Source organism: Mytilus edulis, chromosome 13 (assembly GCF_963676685.1).
Source record: "Mytilus edulis chromosome 13, xbMytEdul2.2, whole genome shotgun sequence".
Taxonomy (NCBI): Eukaryota; Metazoa; Mollusca; class Bivalvia; order Mytilida; family Mytilidae; genus Mytilus; species Mytilus edulis.
The window spans coordinates 26,481,829-26,498,767 of NC_092356.1; the positions used below are offsets into that span (position 1 = coordinate 26,481,829).

Consider the following 16,939-nt stretch of genomic DNA (forward strand, 5'->3'; position numbering starts at 1 on the left):
TCACTGAACTAGCATATATTTGTTTAGGGGCCAGCTGAAGGACGCCTCCGGGTGCGGGAATTTCTCGCTACATTGAAGACCTGTTGGTGACCTTCTGCTGTTGGTTTTTTTTTCTATGGTCGGGTTGTTGTCTCTTTGGCATATTCCCCATTTCCATTCTCAATTTTATTCAAATATTCAGTATATACTGTGTGTCACGTGACAGTGCTGTTTATGTTGTTACAAATATAAAATGGAACAGCAGCTGCAAGGATAACTGGGAAATAGAAATGTGGTCACTTTGGATTTCTCCCGAAAGACAGTAAAACGCCTTGCCAAAAGCGAAGTGATACGTCAATTTGGCTGTGCGGGATTTATAAGTACGTTGCCACGTTCGGTCAGAATTGGGACATTAAAACCGATGCCTCGTGAATGGAGAATCTAATGCTCTCTGCACACTAAAAACCCTTGTAATAACTCTCTGTATGAACTGTAGAGTGTCTGTTGCACTGCAAACTGTCTGTCCCTATTCAATATACCCTCAATTCCAGGTGGCAGTCAAAATTTCTCCTACCTTTATCCCGATTTATTACAGGACCTACCTACTGTACTTATTTTTAATTTGATCTCGTCCTTAACATACATGGAATATTTGCCACTGGATGTTTAGCAAGCATCAATCAATTTTATAAAATACTAGTAGCGTTTAGCTAGGAATTTCAGAAAAATCCTAATTGGAAATATCAAGAAACCAAACATAATCTGGCATCGGTCGTTTACAGAATAGAAATCTAAATCCATCATTTGGTTTCATCTATATTGCAACATATTCAAAGAAGCTAAAAGAGTTGATAAATTTTATTTACTCTATATACAATAACAGATCCTTACAATCATTTTTACACTCAATTTACAAATGTATATGAATACTATTAACAACCTATGTTACTGTTTTTTTTTTTGGCTTTAATGTAAACATTCTATCTGAATTAAACTATTATCTAATTGATAAAAGAAGATCCATCTACTAAATAGTGTGCAATTCTAAACAGTAGTCTAAACTATAACGATCTTTTACAGCAAAATGCATTGAGTGTGTATGTAAAGGTAATATGTTTGGTTAGCTTGGTTGCTAGCTGAACCGTGAAGTCATAATAAAGTAAGTTATACAAAAAAAAAGATGTACTACACTCCTTTAAAAGTAGACTAGTCAAACAAATAACAAAAATATCTGTCTGTAGGACTAGACTACTCCGAAAGGAGGGTAGTATACCTAACCTAATAATCATTTCACTGTTCAACTAGCAAGCATGCTAACCAAACATATTACCTTTACCTACACACTCGGGACATTCTGCTGAAAATAAATGACTTCGATTGCCACAGGCTGCCGATTGTGCTTCTAAAACATTTTTCGCCCAACTCTATAATGAGGATATTTATGAAGTCAAAGTAAGAAACATAACGACTACAAAATTTTTCATTTTGGTATGTGTCTTGTTTTAATTTTTTTGTTCCAATCAATTACCGTGATTACGGAAAAAAACTTTAAGGCACTTTTTTCTTCAGGTGAAAATATACCATGACGTTATATCGGAATAAAAATTGCTTGATAATGTTGCGTAGCTTAAATAAATTTAATTGTATAAATAAACCAATTTTTTGAGACGTTTCGTCCATTTGCCTTCTTCAGTTCTTTATTTTTCCTCACAACTAATGGCTGACATACAATATACCATGATGTTATATCGGAATAAAAAATGCTTGATAATGTTGTTTATTTTTTTTTATTTTTTTTTTCAAGGATTGAAAAAGAAAATACAAATGTAATGTCAGTCATGTAGTTGTGACGGAAAATAAAGAACTGACGAAGGCCAATGGCCAAAACATCTAAAAAAAAATATTGTTTATTGATACAATTATATTAAGTATGTTCCCTATTGGAATTTTGATTAGATAAATCTGACAAAATATTAAAAACTGATAGTTACTTAATTTAAACGACTGTATATCTAAATTTGTATCACGGAAAATATGGACTTCATCATCCACGCTCTATTGAAATGAATATACCTATTTGCCTCGTGTCCATATAGAGCAATTTTGGGTACAATTTAGCAATTCGAACATTGCAGAAGTCTACGTATAGTTTACAATATTCGACTTTGAACACTTGATTACTTCTTTGAAATAGCATACTTCCATCATAAATACTCTTGGGATTGTGGATATTCTTCGTAGAGACCATTGCACTGAAAGGCACTAACCATGCAGTGAAAACCCTAAACTAATAGACACTATTCATAGAGAGAGAGAGAGACAAAATCCTCATTTTCTATCGACAGAGACATTTTACATCCCAATACTATCAAGTTCTTTAGTCATCTGACACACCGCACATGGTTCACAACAACACGTGGTCCAAAAATCACTTACAAGAGAACCCTGCAAGCATAGAGTAAACATTGTTATAGAAAGCTCTGTATCTTTAAAAATGCTAGGGAAAAAAGAGGGGGAAATTCAAGTTTTATTTCAATAATCATTGTCAAAGTTAAAAAAGAATAAATATTTATTAACAATTTAGAAAACAAAACGACAATTTGTCAAAGGCATTTTTAAAAATATGTTTTGGAAAAGCCAATTTCCTTTGTAAATGTGTCATTGACAGGGTCAACACATTTAAATGGTTTTGTCAAATTTCAGTAAAGATTGAGAGCATTTTTGTAAATGGTCGTGGTGTGAATTATATACCCGGGAATTGAAGCGTTTTGTCCGTTCATTCATATACGTTTTATGAATTAAACCCATAACTTTTTCTTAAAATGTCCGGCACCAAGTCAGGAAAATGGCATTTTGTTTTATCTTATAGACCGTTTCTGTGTGTTGCATTGTCGTTTGTTTTTGTTGCACTTCCGTGTTTTAGTCGTTTCGTTGTTTTCCTCTTATGGTTCATGTGTTTCCCTCAGTTTTTTGGGAGGCCGGGTTGTTTTTGCTCAGTTTTTAATTTGTTTTCTATAGTGTGTTTTGTTCCGTTTTTCGTTTTGTGTCATTTTTTGTTTTTTTGTCACGGCATTGTCAGAACTTTTTTTTTTAGACTTGTGACTAATCATCTGGTATTTTTCACCCCTCTTTTATTGTTCCTTTGGCAATGGGTTATCTATATCCTAGAAATTGTGATGCTTTGTCAACAGTATTTAGTTCCATTACCTTTATTCCAAATAAAGTTCTAACTTTGATCCTCAAGGCAAATGCTGCACATGGAATTAAAGCCATAAATGGCGTCTCTCCTAATCTCGTTGCAATCATGTATTTAAAATAAGGCCAGCAACAGAAATAACAACAACCTGAAAAAGGAAAATAGAAAATTCCCTTCAAAGAAATAATTTATGTTTATAGCCTAACCTCAATTGGCTGCATGCAAAGTTATGAAATGAATTAAAGAGTTGCAGTATACACTCCAATTAAGGTGGTACCTAACACTACAGGGAGATGACTCTGTAAAATCAACTTAACGTTTTAATCACATGGTATTGTTAATAAAATATTAAGCTTCTCAATGATCAAAATTAGTGTATGTCAAACTGCTATATCCAACCATTTTTTTTCCGAGAAAGTGTTTGGTCCCTCAAGTTTTTTGAAATTTTTATACTTTTTTCAAAGGGTCAAAGTAAATATTTTTTCAAAATTTTATGAAAATTAAACAAGCCGCAAATAAATTTTAGTCAAGGTGTTAGGTACCACCTTAAAAAACAACATATTGACACAACTAACCAAAATATAATAATGATAAACGTATATTGAACTTCACATTAATCAACAAATGGAATTTCCAGGTATTTTTGTAACGTCATTCTCTTGTGTTTTAGATGTGAAACAACCAAGACGCGGGTTTTTTGATGTGATTGGCTTACCGTCCTCAGCAATAGAATTTCAACAAATCTTATTTTCACTTTTGGGGTACGATTAGAACAATGAAACAAAAAGCAAGTCCGTTAGATTCTGAAACGGAGAATTGTAAACGTTATATTTTTAGACTATTTTTAATATAAAAGAGGTTTTGATAAAATTTAATGCATCGGAACAAATCTATAAGGTATTTTGATATCATTAATTATTCATGATTGAAATTCATGCAATTTTAAATGCTACTCAATTTAAAGACATTTTTTTTTATTATAAAGTAGCGCCTATGTATATAACAGAATAGAGAATGAAAACGAGGAATATGCCAAGGAGTCATCCGAAGTAGAAAATAGCCCAATACCATCAATGGGTCTTCAGCACAGCAAAAAATTCCAGCACCTGAATTCGGGTTTCAGCTGACCCCAAAACAATAAGGTGTAGTTGATCAACGAAATGAACGCTACACTAAACTCTTAAACATACAAAATAAACCGAAATTACAAAAAAAAATCCAGAAGACTTACAAGGCCAATAGAGATTCCTAACTTGAGACAGGAGCAAAAATGCGGCATGGTTACATATATATGTTTTGAATTAATCTCAACCTTCCCGTTTTACATCCAGCAAATGTTGAATTTATAAACAAACACACGGCAAAAAGGAAAATAACTTGTTTGGAAATTTTAGAAAGAATTTGCCTAGATCTGTTCGTTAGCTGATTATGAACTTACATAAAATTTCCTGTTTTTAATTAAGAAATAACTTGTATCCGTATAAAAGGGTGATTATGTAATATTTTGTTTTGAATCTGAAAGTAAAACTTCACAAAGAAAGATTTTGTATGTATATCCATAGATGTATATCATTTAAGAAGTATACTAGTGTTGCTTTCATGTGTCCGGTATGGTTTGTTTTCATACGGCGAAATGAAGGCATATGAAGGAATCAAACGATTTGACTTTCAGCCAATAAAAAACCATCGTGTGTATGAATTAAAACCCAACTATAGTTTGCTAAATTAAAACTTACCGCTTCTTCTTTCATCTTTACCGCATGCACATATTCCAGACGACCAATTTCTTTCACAATGAGCGTCATCAAACGGTCCATTGAACGCTGATTTATTTCGGGCTTCACTCTCCCTTCTAGAGATTGTTTTTGGTTGTGTTGACACTACTAAAGATGTGTCTTCATTTGCAAAAGAACCTCCAGTCATTCTAACTTTCTCGTCTGAATCTACAAATAACAGATAAAAGGAAAGATTTTTGTTAATCATAATAAAAATGCATGATTGAAATTTAATGACCGCACAAGTTGTTAAATACTGTAACAAACATGACGTAGTTTGGTATATATTGCAGCTCACATTCGAGTCCTTTAAAATGAATTCATAAAACGTCAAAGCAATGAGAATCAATAGAAGGCATGTAAAACACGAGTTAATAGGAAAAAAGAAACAAGAGGCTCTCAAGAGTCTTTGCCGCTCACCTGTATCTTCAACAATTGCCACTTATTGGTAGAAATTAAAATAAAAGAGGTGTACTGTAACATGTGTAACAATATAAAGAGTTGACTGACAATTTAAGTAATGTTGATGTTTTTTGTAAATTTTATCCTCTTGATCAAATAACTTATTTTTTCAATTCTTTTAATCTATTATGGGATAAGATAACCACAAAAAATGGTAAAGTTATAATAAAAGGCCATAAACTGCATTAAAAAATCGAATGCCGATTCTTGTCATGATGGTTTATTTGAAGATCTTGTCTTGCTGATCAATTTTGCTACACAAACACAAAAAACATGGCATTTTCATATTGTAATTTTTGTTTCAATATGCTGTTTATTAACAATTTGATAACATGGATATTAATGAACTTATTACTTATTACATACTGATTTAAATTGCTACTGTACTATGCACCGATTTCATCAAACAAGCAGCCTCTGGCCTTTGTTAGTCTTGTATGATTTTTAATTTTAGTTTCTTGTGTATAATTCAGAGTTTAGTATGACGTCCATTATCACTGTACTAGTATACATATTTTTAGGGCCAGCTGAAGGACACCTACGGGTGCGGGAATTCTCACTACATTGAAGACCCATTGGTGGCCTTCGGCTGTTGTCTGCTCTATGGTCGGGTTGTTGTCGCTTTGACACATTCCCCATTTCCTTTCTCAACTGTATGCTAAGCGCAAAATGTAATAAAACATTGCTCAAATAAAGCAAATACTAAAATATTAATCTTTTCAGAGCTTCGAGACTTTTTCTAGAAATAAAATATGTGACTTCAGTGTGTTTGCCGCTACAATCGTCTTCAAATCCATTAAAGAGCATAGATTTTGGAAGGATTTATATATTCAACGTGGTCTTTGTTTCTAGATGATAGGATATTAAGTTTTGGCAAGACTTTTGGAAGATTAAATTTAAAAAATATCTTTAAAATTGAATAAATATCAAAACGGCTTGCCATACTTTCTTATACTACGTCAGAAACATTGACTTGTTCTTACTGAGGTCACTTATTACTTGCATGTATGCGTAATACATTATTATGCAATGCGTGGTAGGGATGAACCGCTGTATTTTGTATCTTTTTTTAATCTTCAGAAAACATGATAAGGTTGAGAAATTTAGATAAACTACGTAATAAGATTTCTAATTATATCATTATTATCTGAAATTCAGTAATTAGCTAAAGACACAATCAAAACCACAGTCAGAAAATTTGACAAATTTATGTTTGCTTTCAATAAAATAGCAGAATATAGCTAGTGGTGTTTTTAATAATAAAAAATATTGGGTATGATTTTTAAAATATTTGAAATATATGAAAAGAATTGAGTACTGGATTTAAACTCTAATGCCAGTGGCAAATAGTTCATGCGCATTCGGAAAGCTTTATAAATACGTTTAATAACGTTATATTCGCAATAATAATCTTCTAATTTTTATATCAAACATGTGAATATTTCGAGGAATATTTACAATTCTTGACTATTCCACATACGTAGCCTAATACTGGATTATTGGTTACCCAGTCCATCAAGTGTTTATTGGAGCTGATAATTAATTACCCATACAATTGTGAGCGAATACTACAGAAATGTTGATGAGTTTTAAAGCTATGAAACACGTGTGTTTCGGCTTTACGACCATTCTATATATTCTGTAGTACAAGGTTGTTGATTTCAATAAAACAGTCGTTACTCATCGGGCTGGTATGTGTAAACAGAAGCATCACTTTTCATGATTATCAGACGATTGTGTACTAACTGTTTCAATTTCGTTTATCAAAATGTCAAGTCTATATAAACGTACAGCTTTATGGATATGAGGCGTTAATGTATGTTCATTATATGTAATATCAATAAATGTGGATAATATGACCATATGATAATATTCGCTCTAAAAACTTGTAAACTAAGACAGATTAAACAAGGTTTTTTATATCTGCACTCGCTGACCTACAGTTAAAGAGAAAAGGAAAAATGAAACTGAGATTGAAGAGACTTTATTGATATTATTTTGCATACAATTGAATATTAATGTGTGTTTATAGAAAGTATTCACAAATACTTAGTCTTTTGATTCATCTGCTACTAGCTGTATCATAGCCCATTTCTTTCTGTATAGAAATGAAAATAAAACGAAGGCCATTTGGGTTTGTTCAGACATTTGAAAGACTATAGCTGTAGTGTCACCGAAAAAAAACTGATAAAACATTTTCCTCGTTGTGCATGACTCGTCTCCTCGTACTATCAGAATTAATATTATAGATTTTTACAATGTCCCACGGTCAATTTATGGTCATTAAAATAAAATTGAGAATGGAAATGGGGAATGTGCCAAAGAGACAACAACCCGACCATAGAAAAAAAACAACAGCAGAAGGTCACCAACAGGTCTTCAATGTAGCGAAAAATTCCCGCACTATTCATTATAATTGAATATTTACATAATTTTTGTTTAATCATCAGCAAAACAAAAACTTACAAAAATAATAATTTTAGAATATGAAATATATATCAATATAACTTAGTTTTGGTGGCTTAAATTAACTTCAAAGTGGATTAAGGCAATCTATCTTCTTCGGGCTGTACTATAAAGTATATCAATAACTCACAGAAACTGGACAATAACTATGACATTAAAATCTGTTTATTCAATGAGAATATGATATGAATCATATATCAATCTTATTACGAGGTCCCAGTGGGAATATTTACATTCAGGTTATTATTTATTGATCGTTATATTATTGTTGTCAAAAACGATTATGAATGTTGACAAAATCCAGGTTAATTGATATTTTCCAAAAATTAATTCCCACGCTCTTACTTGTTCGCTCTGTTGAAAAATATTTTGTAAAATGTACATTACAAAAACTATTAAAAATCGAGTAAAAATCACACCATTGTAAGTTTCATAGATCGACATTTATTGTATTTTAAGGCCACTTTGTTACGCACCATGAAAGCAGGATGAGAAGCAATAGTGTGCAAAACATTACTGTCTACATGCATCATGCATGTGTATATAATCTTCCGGTATTTGATATAGATAAATCGACATATATTCGCAAAGTTATCTCATAATCTCTTAACAAAAATGACACATATACCGAGACATATACATCAAAAAAGGATTTACAAGTGAAACAAAAATAGCTTACCGTTCGTATCCATGGTAAATTCTCAAAAATTTCATGAATGCGCGTGTATCGACATTGATGATTTAAGACAAGGGATGTTCGGCAGCTGATATCCCGATGTGCGTGTGCACTTATGACAAACAATCATCAAGATAATATTACAACGATTTTCAACCTCATCAGTCACTAGTTGCTGGTTAAAATGTAAAGCATGGTGTTGAAACTGCTAATCGAAAATTTTCTTTCATTCGGGCTGATCATGGATCAAGCAGAGTATATTTATTGGCGTTGAATGGTATGATCGAAATATGGTTTTCATTCGGGGGGATCATGCAACGTCGGCTTCAAATAAAAAAAAAGATTTGTAAATGAATTGAATCATAATATAAAAGTAAAACTGTTTTAAACCGGGTTGAGTATATATGCACTATATCTTTTATAAGGGAAAAATGATGTTTTGAAAGCTATGAATCGTGTAATCGAAAATATACTTTCATTCAGGTTGATTTTACAGTATCATTCGAAAATCATGTGTTTTTGTTGTTAATACTAGGAGTCGAATTCTGAGAAGGTTTTTTTCGGGTTCATCGTGTAACATATAAAAAATTCCGTGTACCATTTTTTTAATCTGTAAAGCTTTAAAACAGCACAAATGTTCATGGTAGAAAGAGAAACATGGGTCAGTATTCCTAATAGCAATGTTCCCGTTAAATAAAACGTCTAAGTAAACGCATGGGGCGGCAATCAAAGAATTATAATTTAAAATAAGAACAGACAACACAAGGAGGATTTTCAACAAGAACGTCAAAAGTATGAACTTGAATTCATTTTCATTTTATTAATTCACTAAAAAAAGTACTGTTATGTATATTAATTATATAATCTCCGTCATCATGTATAACATAGTTATTTTCAATTTCAAATTAAAACTCTCATAATTCTAAGAGAAAAATATACGAATTTTGAGGTACTTCCTACTATCAATGCAATCGAAATCGCCGATGGAAAGATTGGAAAACATTGAGTAGTGAAAGACAATATTTGCTTTTCCAGTTGATAAAATGACTTTAATGTTTCAAGGTAAATGTTGTGGATAGTTACTGACTAATAATCTAAAATAGTTTGTGTCTGAAATGAATATCACAGGGTAACTTAATTTGCATAGAAATTTGGTTCATTTGTTTTACATTCGCAGTAAGGTGTGTTTGAGCTTTTGATTTTAAGGTTTTTCCGTTTTACATTTTCCTTGGAGTTCGATATTTTTATTTTTTTTTATTTATTTTCAATTGCATTTAATATTTTGAGAAATTAATGTTCAGTTTATGAATATTGAAACAGAAGAAACTATCAAACAAAGAGGTTCAAAGTTCTATTTAAAAGAAAATTGTTTTGAAACTCATTCTCCGGAAAGTATTATCCTTTCCCTTGCGTTGTTGACTAATCCGTTAGTTTTTAGCTACGTCACACAGCAACAACAAAGCTTCAAAATGGCGCCGACAGGTGCCCGAAACCAAACTAATTAACGTTGTAAAAACAATAGCTTTGATTGAGTGAACAACGCGGAGACGACAATTAGACAAAACTAAGATAATCATGCCAAAGAAAAAGGGAAAATCCAAGAAAGGGAAGGGTAAAAAGGGGAAGTCAAAGAAAGAGACAAAAACTAGCGAAGGACCAAGAGATCCAATGACTCCAGCTCATATCCCACCGCCCCCACTTCCAAGAGAAAAGGTATGAAAAACAAACTTAAATGATTGTGATGTCTGCTTTTGATGTGCATAACCCTGTCTAGGTTGGGAGTGTGAATTGAAGAACTATAATAGAAGTTACACTTGCACATGTTGCATGACATCTGTTTAATTAATATTTTAATTAACTGGATACTTGAAAAATGACTTGTATAATGATGGATAATTATTATCTATCAATCATAATGTGTAGTCTTGGTCTGTTTGCCCTGATTCACATTTGCTCTAGTACACGTTCACCATGGTTATTTTAGCTCTGAGTTTTATTATGTTCTTTTTTTGTCCTATATTAGTGAAATACTAGTCAAGAAGATCTGGTATGATTGCCAATGAGACAACTTTCCACAAGAGACCAAATGACGCAGAAATTAATAACTATAGGTCACTGTACAGCCTTCATCTATGAACCAAGGCATTACCACATATTATTAATGCTGCATTATCATATTATTCTTCTTCTTTGATTTGCAGGAAAGTGTACAGGAATAGAAGATCTTTTTACTATACAGCTGAAAATAAAGTCATCTGTTTGTATTTATCTTCATCTTGTTCAAAAAATGTTGTTCATAAAAACATTTTTTTAAATTTTAATCCACTTAAAAGGCAATTAATTCAACAATCAGTGTGATCAAAGAAATCATAATTACATGTAATATACTCATTACTTATCAGCATTCTACACTTTAACCAACAGTCATGACTAGCATTTAAAAAAAAAATAAAAATGAATTTTACAATGAAGTAAATTAATGGGAAAAAAAACTCGTTATTTCAATGTTTTATTATGAATTTTGAGAAATATAAATTTCCTGTAATATTTTCCATATATGTTAATATCTTAAGTTAATAAAACCTTAACATACAATTCAATAAATTTTTAATACAATGTATTGTGGTTTATAAAAAGGTAGGACGTACACACTTAGAGCGAAGAGACTTTGGGCGATCGAACACAGGGCAAACAGACTCGGGGCTTACATGTTATTAGGGTGAATGGATCTGATATCCTTATTGAAAAAACTGTCCTGTAGGAAAAGTATGGTCTTCTTTAAGATAAAGACCATTGATTTGAAGATAGGAGCCTTCTTTAATGGCAATTGTTATTTACCAGCATTTAAACATATACATTTGTAAGTTACAACCCTTGTCATATCAATCATAAATATGAGTATTAGTTTTAAAAAAATTATTTTCATAAATTATCATGATAACAATTTTTAGTATTTTGTGCTTTTAAATCTGATATACATGTCGAGTTATATTCCATTAATTATGTTTTGCCACCAAATAAAGTTGTATATTAAAACCCAATACTGAAATACAATAGAAACAAAAAAAAATGATACCCCTATTGTGATTGCCAAGTAAAGGAGATCTGGTACATCTGACTAATCTATACAATTCTGTTTTTTACTTGTATGGTTTAACATGTTTCAGAATATAAATGTAAACAGCAAACAATTTTTTTTTTATTTTTCAGCTCATTAATTTATTGAAACAACATCCTGTGAATGAAAAAGAAATTCATGGTTACAAAGTAACAGATAGAATCCTGAAGAATTTAACATCTTCTGAAATAAGAGACCTGATTGTTGTTTTTGAATTGTTTGATGCCAATTCTGATGGGTAAGCCTATTTCATAAGGAGATAAACCACTTATCAAACTCAATGTGGATATTTTTGTTTGCTAATTAAAACAGGGAAATACTGATATCTGATTAGAAAAAAGTTGTAAGAAGGTAGACTAACACATATATACATGACGTGCATTAAGTTTAAACTGTGTATAGATGAAAAATAACAATAATAAAGAAATTCAAATATGCGATTCGGAAACACTTTTAAATCCTTGTTCCAAATACATGTAAAGTATTGGTATAAACTTTCTTTCATTATCATAATTTATTTTCTTAAATGAATTTCTAAGAACAATTTGAACCTATAAATTTCAGAAATATTACGATTATCTAGTTAAAATGTCTCCCCCTTTGTAACATGTAAAGTTCAGATTCTCAGGTACATGCATGATTAAACAATACTTGATTTACTCATCATTTTCAGATATATCAATGCAAAAGAGTTACGACGTGCAATGAGAGCGCTTGGCTTTAAATGTTCAAGAGAGGATGCCAAAGATATGATTTCAGATGTCAGTGTCAAAGGAAAAAGGTAAAATCTCTATAAATGCCCTATTGGCCTTTTATGCATCCTTAGAAGACTTCTATTTTTTGTAACCCCTCTTGCATGTGTAAATGTCAAAATCAAAGACAATTATAAGTTTCAAGGATTTGATTTTTGATATTTTTGTGTTTTAACGCCACTTTTAAGCACCACTTTTGGGCTATTTTGTGGCGGTCAGTTTTTATTGGTGGAGGGAGCTGTAGTGTCAGGAGAAAACCATGACCTTCGATTGGAAAACTGACAATCCTAGTCAATTAAGATTTAAGTCAAGAGCACCTGTATGAGCGGGATTCGAACTCACAACCTCAGTGTTGACTGGCTTGTGATTTCAGTAGTAACTACTTAAACCACTTGGCCACCAAGGCCCCTAAGTTTGAGGTTATGAATAAAATGCACAAGTAACATCGAAATTGATGCTTGCATATTGAATAGAACAATTACACTCTAATATGAATTATATTTGTCCTTGTATGTATTCTCATTTTAATATCTTCACAATGATTTGTGAGGAAACTGCAAAAAACTGTTGAAGATTTGCCATTTCATCTGAAATGCAAAAAAAACATGTAATGTTGAAACTGAAGTCTATAAAAATGATAATAACTATTAAAGTGGTGCAAAATTTCTAGAAATGAAAATGTATTATATGTTGGAAAAAAATGAAGATAATTCTGTTCTTCTATGCCAGGGATAATTTTGTTTTTCAATATGTACATTTAAGAATAAACTTTAGTTTTTACATATATACTTTATATTATATTTGTAGCCAGATCAGCTTTGTAGAGTTTTTAGAAGTCATCATTGACAGACAAGATGATGCAAGAGACATCTATGATGAAATACTCCAGGGATTCAAAATGTTTGATCAAGGTAGATAATTATGTTCTGTGAGGATCAGTGTTTGTTTAGAGTTAGAGATATTTGCTCTCTGATCTATATGGTATTTTTTTTTCTAATAATACAATTATATTCTTGTTGTGTTGAAGACCCATTGGCTGTAATCTGCTCTTTAGTCAGGGGTTATTGTCTCCTTGCCACATTCCACATTTCCAATTTACATTCTCAATTTTAATAACTAGATATAAGGTTGTCATTATAGTACAACAGTTCATAATATCTTTTGGAAAAATAATTGTCATAAAAGTTTCTCTGAACTAACATAAAAAAAATCTATTGGTTACCAGTAAGTGCACAAGAGCATTACTTTAGGGGTAAATTCAGTAAAAAATCTCCCATTGACTTTAATGCTAATCTATGTGTGGAAATAAATCTATATAACTGATTTACCTTTAGAAATTAAAAACTTTCATATATCATTCATGAAAGTACAAATGTAGCCCCATCTTTTGCAACAATAAAAACATAGGGTCATGCAGCATTTTTGGGCATTCACATGGCCTTGTTTACAAACAATGTAGATTCACACTGAATTCCTATACTGACCCCCATTACTTTTCAACCCTGTAGGAAATAAAATTAGTACATACAGCATTTATTTTTTTATTTTTTTTCAACTCTAGTTTTGATCCATCTACCAAAAAATATTTATTACAAACATTATCTACCAATTAGAAGAGCACATGACTTCAGTTTTAGACAGAAAGCTCTCCCCCAAATGGGCGGTTCCTGATGACGTATATTTATTTACTGAATTTACCCCTTTAAACACTCCCAGTTAGTTCAGAGTTATGCTTCTTTGTCCAAAGAACATAAATTTTGACACAACTAAAACTGACAAGAAATAAAAATTTAAACAAATTAATCTGGCAAACCTGTCTCAACTTAAGTTTAAAAAACTAAAAAAACAAAGTTGAATAAAATTGAGAATGGAAATGGGGAATGTGCCAAAGAGACAACAACCCGACCATAGAAAAAAAAACCAGCAGAAGGTCACCAACAGGTCTTCAATGTAGCGAGAAATTCCCGCACCCGGAGGCGTCCTTCAACTGGCCCCTAAACAAATATATACTAGTTCAGTGATAATGAATGCCATACTAATTTCCAAATTGTACACAAGAAACTAAAATTAAAATAATACAAGACTAACAAAGGCCAGAGGCTCCTGACTTGGGACAGGCGCAAAAATGCGGCGGGGTTAAACATGTTTGTGACATCTCAACCCTCCCCCTATACCTCTAGCCAATGTAGAAAAGTAAACGCATAACAATACGCACATTAAAATTCAGTTCAAGAGAAGTCTGAGTCTGATGTCAGATGATGTAACCAAAGAAAATAAACAAAATGACAATAATACATAAATAACAACAGACTACTAGCAGTTAACTGACATGCCAGCTCCAGACTTCAATTAAACTGACTGAAAGATTATGATTTCATCATATCGTCGCTGGGCTTCTAAAATGTCGTATATGACTTTTTTGGCTAAAAATACTTTTTTACACCAATGGTCTGGGCGGGAGGAAATCTTTGGTATTACAAAATAGCATGCAGTTAGACCAATCAAAATGTGTGAAATAAGACATATTATAAAATTGCCAATGTCAGTTGTTTGTAAAGTTTGCTTCCAAAATGTTGTATAAAAACTTGAAAATCGTTGTAGAATGGCTTTGGGAAAAAAATAATTGTACATTTCTTTATTTCTGTGAAAATAATTTAAGTTCTTGGATAATCCAGAAATTTCAAAGTTTTTTTTTCACTGCTATTTACAAAAATGTTCAAGTTTACATACGACATTTTGGAAGCATGCATTTTGCCAAAATTTTCAAAGCCTGTTTGTGATTTTCTTGAAAAATTTGTAATTTACAACATTTTAGAAGCCCAGTGAAGATATGAACATCAGGCACAATCCTTCCCGTTAGGGGTTTAGTATCATACCATCATAACATATATGAGAAGAACATAACCCGTGTCATGTCAACAAAGTTGGTTTATATTACAACATTTAACACAAAAAGATAGCTTGTGTTTGTCATGTAATTTATTAAAAATTTTTTTTTTTTACCAAAACACACATATATCTGTTAAAAAAAGTTATGACCTCACATGCATATGACATGTTATGAAATCATGTAAATATTGTAGGATTGTCAAATTTTATCATAATATATTGATTTAATCATTCTTGATTTAATAACATATTTCTATTTTAGACAATTCTGGATCTATTACATTAGACAATTTAAAACAAATATGCACAGAAGCTGGGATGAAGTTTGCACAGAGAGACTTAGAGGAAATGATAGAAGAAGCTGACATTAATGGTGATGGGAAAGTCGACCAATCAGAATTTATACGAATTATGTTACAGACTAATTTGTTTTAAATATGTTGACCAATTTGACCAATCTGTATTTTTGCTATTGGTATTACAGCTGGTAGCAAGTCTTTGTTTTGATGAAAAGGGGCAAAGAACATTAACTAATTTTGTTCAAATTGTACCACAAACTAATTTTAATGAAAAAATTTGACAGAAAAAATGGACTTATATTGATTATTGTATGGTTTATAATATGGAAGATAAGTAAATTGTCAAAAATTTAAGAATAATGTGATAGAAAAGAATTCAAACTATTTTTTCTCATGGATGAGAAAATTTGTTAATTTATTTATTAATCTATTTTTGTGTTGATGTTTTTTTTATCTGCAATATTTATAGCATTAATCTTTAATGTATGAGCTTGCATCTTTAATTTAGTTCTTTTTTACATGAAAATATTCATTTCTTTGAATTTTCTTTCAATAGTTCCCATTTTTTCTGCTTTTGTATTTATTCAAATAGAATTGTGATGGAAGCAATCTTTAAACTTGCCACAAGTTAAGTATTGTGTTTTTATTTATGCATTTATTAATAAAAGTATTGATTTGACCAATACTTAACCTCCATTTGTTTATCTGAAATTCATTCTTCCTATATGTTTTTTTTTTTACATTACTATATTATGTGTAAATTTGTGTATCTGTGTATTTGTTTATGAAAGAGAATATAAATGTGTGAAAACTAACATATTTTTATGCTGTTGAATTTATACTGATCTGTGATGAATTATTTTTGAATAAATATTTTTTTCTTATTGCATTTTTAATTTGATTATCTGTGTAAGCACTAAATGGAAAGTATAACTGGGTTATTGGTGTACCTGTAACAAGTTACAGGTTGTTTTCCATTTCTTAAGATTTGTTAAGGTGGTACCTAGCACTACAGGGAGATAACTCTGTAAAGTCAGCTAAACGCTTTAATTACAGTGTATTGTAAAGGGAATATTAAGCTTCTCAATGATCAAAATTGGTGTTTGTCAAACTGCTATATAACCAGTGTAATTTTTCTGATAAAACGGTTGGTTCAAAATATTTGAAATTTTTATAGTTTTGTTAAAGGGTCAAAGTAAATACTTTGACAAAATTTTATGAAAATTAAACGAGCCAAATTAATTTTAGTGAAAGTGTTGAGTATCACCTTAAAGCTTTTGATCTGGTCATTTTATGAAGGACTTTCAGTTTTGAATTTCTCTTGGAA

The 16,939-nt window shown here is 31.2% G+C and overlaps 2 protein-coding genes across 2 annotated transcripts; one reads left to right on the top strand and one right to left on the bottom strand.

Moving 5' to 3' along the window:
• Positions 1 to 822: 822 nt before the first annotated feature.
• LOC139502351 (placenta-specific gene 8 protein-like) lies at positions 823 to 8,742 on the bottom strand. The gene is made up of 4 exons (XM_071291812.1): positions 8,558 to 8,742; positions 4,912 to 5,118; positions 3,187 to 3,323; positions 823 to 2,424 (listed from the first exon to the last, which is right to left on the bottom strand). Exons 1-4 carry the CDS (start codon positions 8,568 to 8,570, stop codon positions 2,332 to 2,334), a joined length of 450 nt encoding a protein of 149 aa, XP_071147913.1. The 5' UTR covers positions 8,571 to 8,742; the 3' UTR covers positions 823 to 2,331.
• A 1,248-nt stretch (positions 8,743 to 9,990) lies between these two features.
• On the top strand, positions 9,991 to 16,496 carry LOC139499951 (uncharacterized). The gene is made up of 5 exons (XM_071288614.1): positions 9,991 to 10,267; positions 11,765 to 11,910; positions 12,346 to 12,453; positions 13,232 to 13,335; positions 15,576 to 16,496. Exons 1-5 carry the CDS (start codon positions 10,130 to 10,132, stop codon positions 15,746 to 15,748), a joined length of 669 nt encoding a protein of 222 aa, XP_071144715.1. The 5' UTR covers positions 9,991 to 10,129; the 3' UTR covers positions 15,749 to 16,496.
• Positions 16,497 to 16,939: the final 443 nt, after the last annotated feature.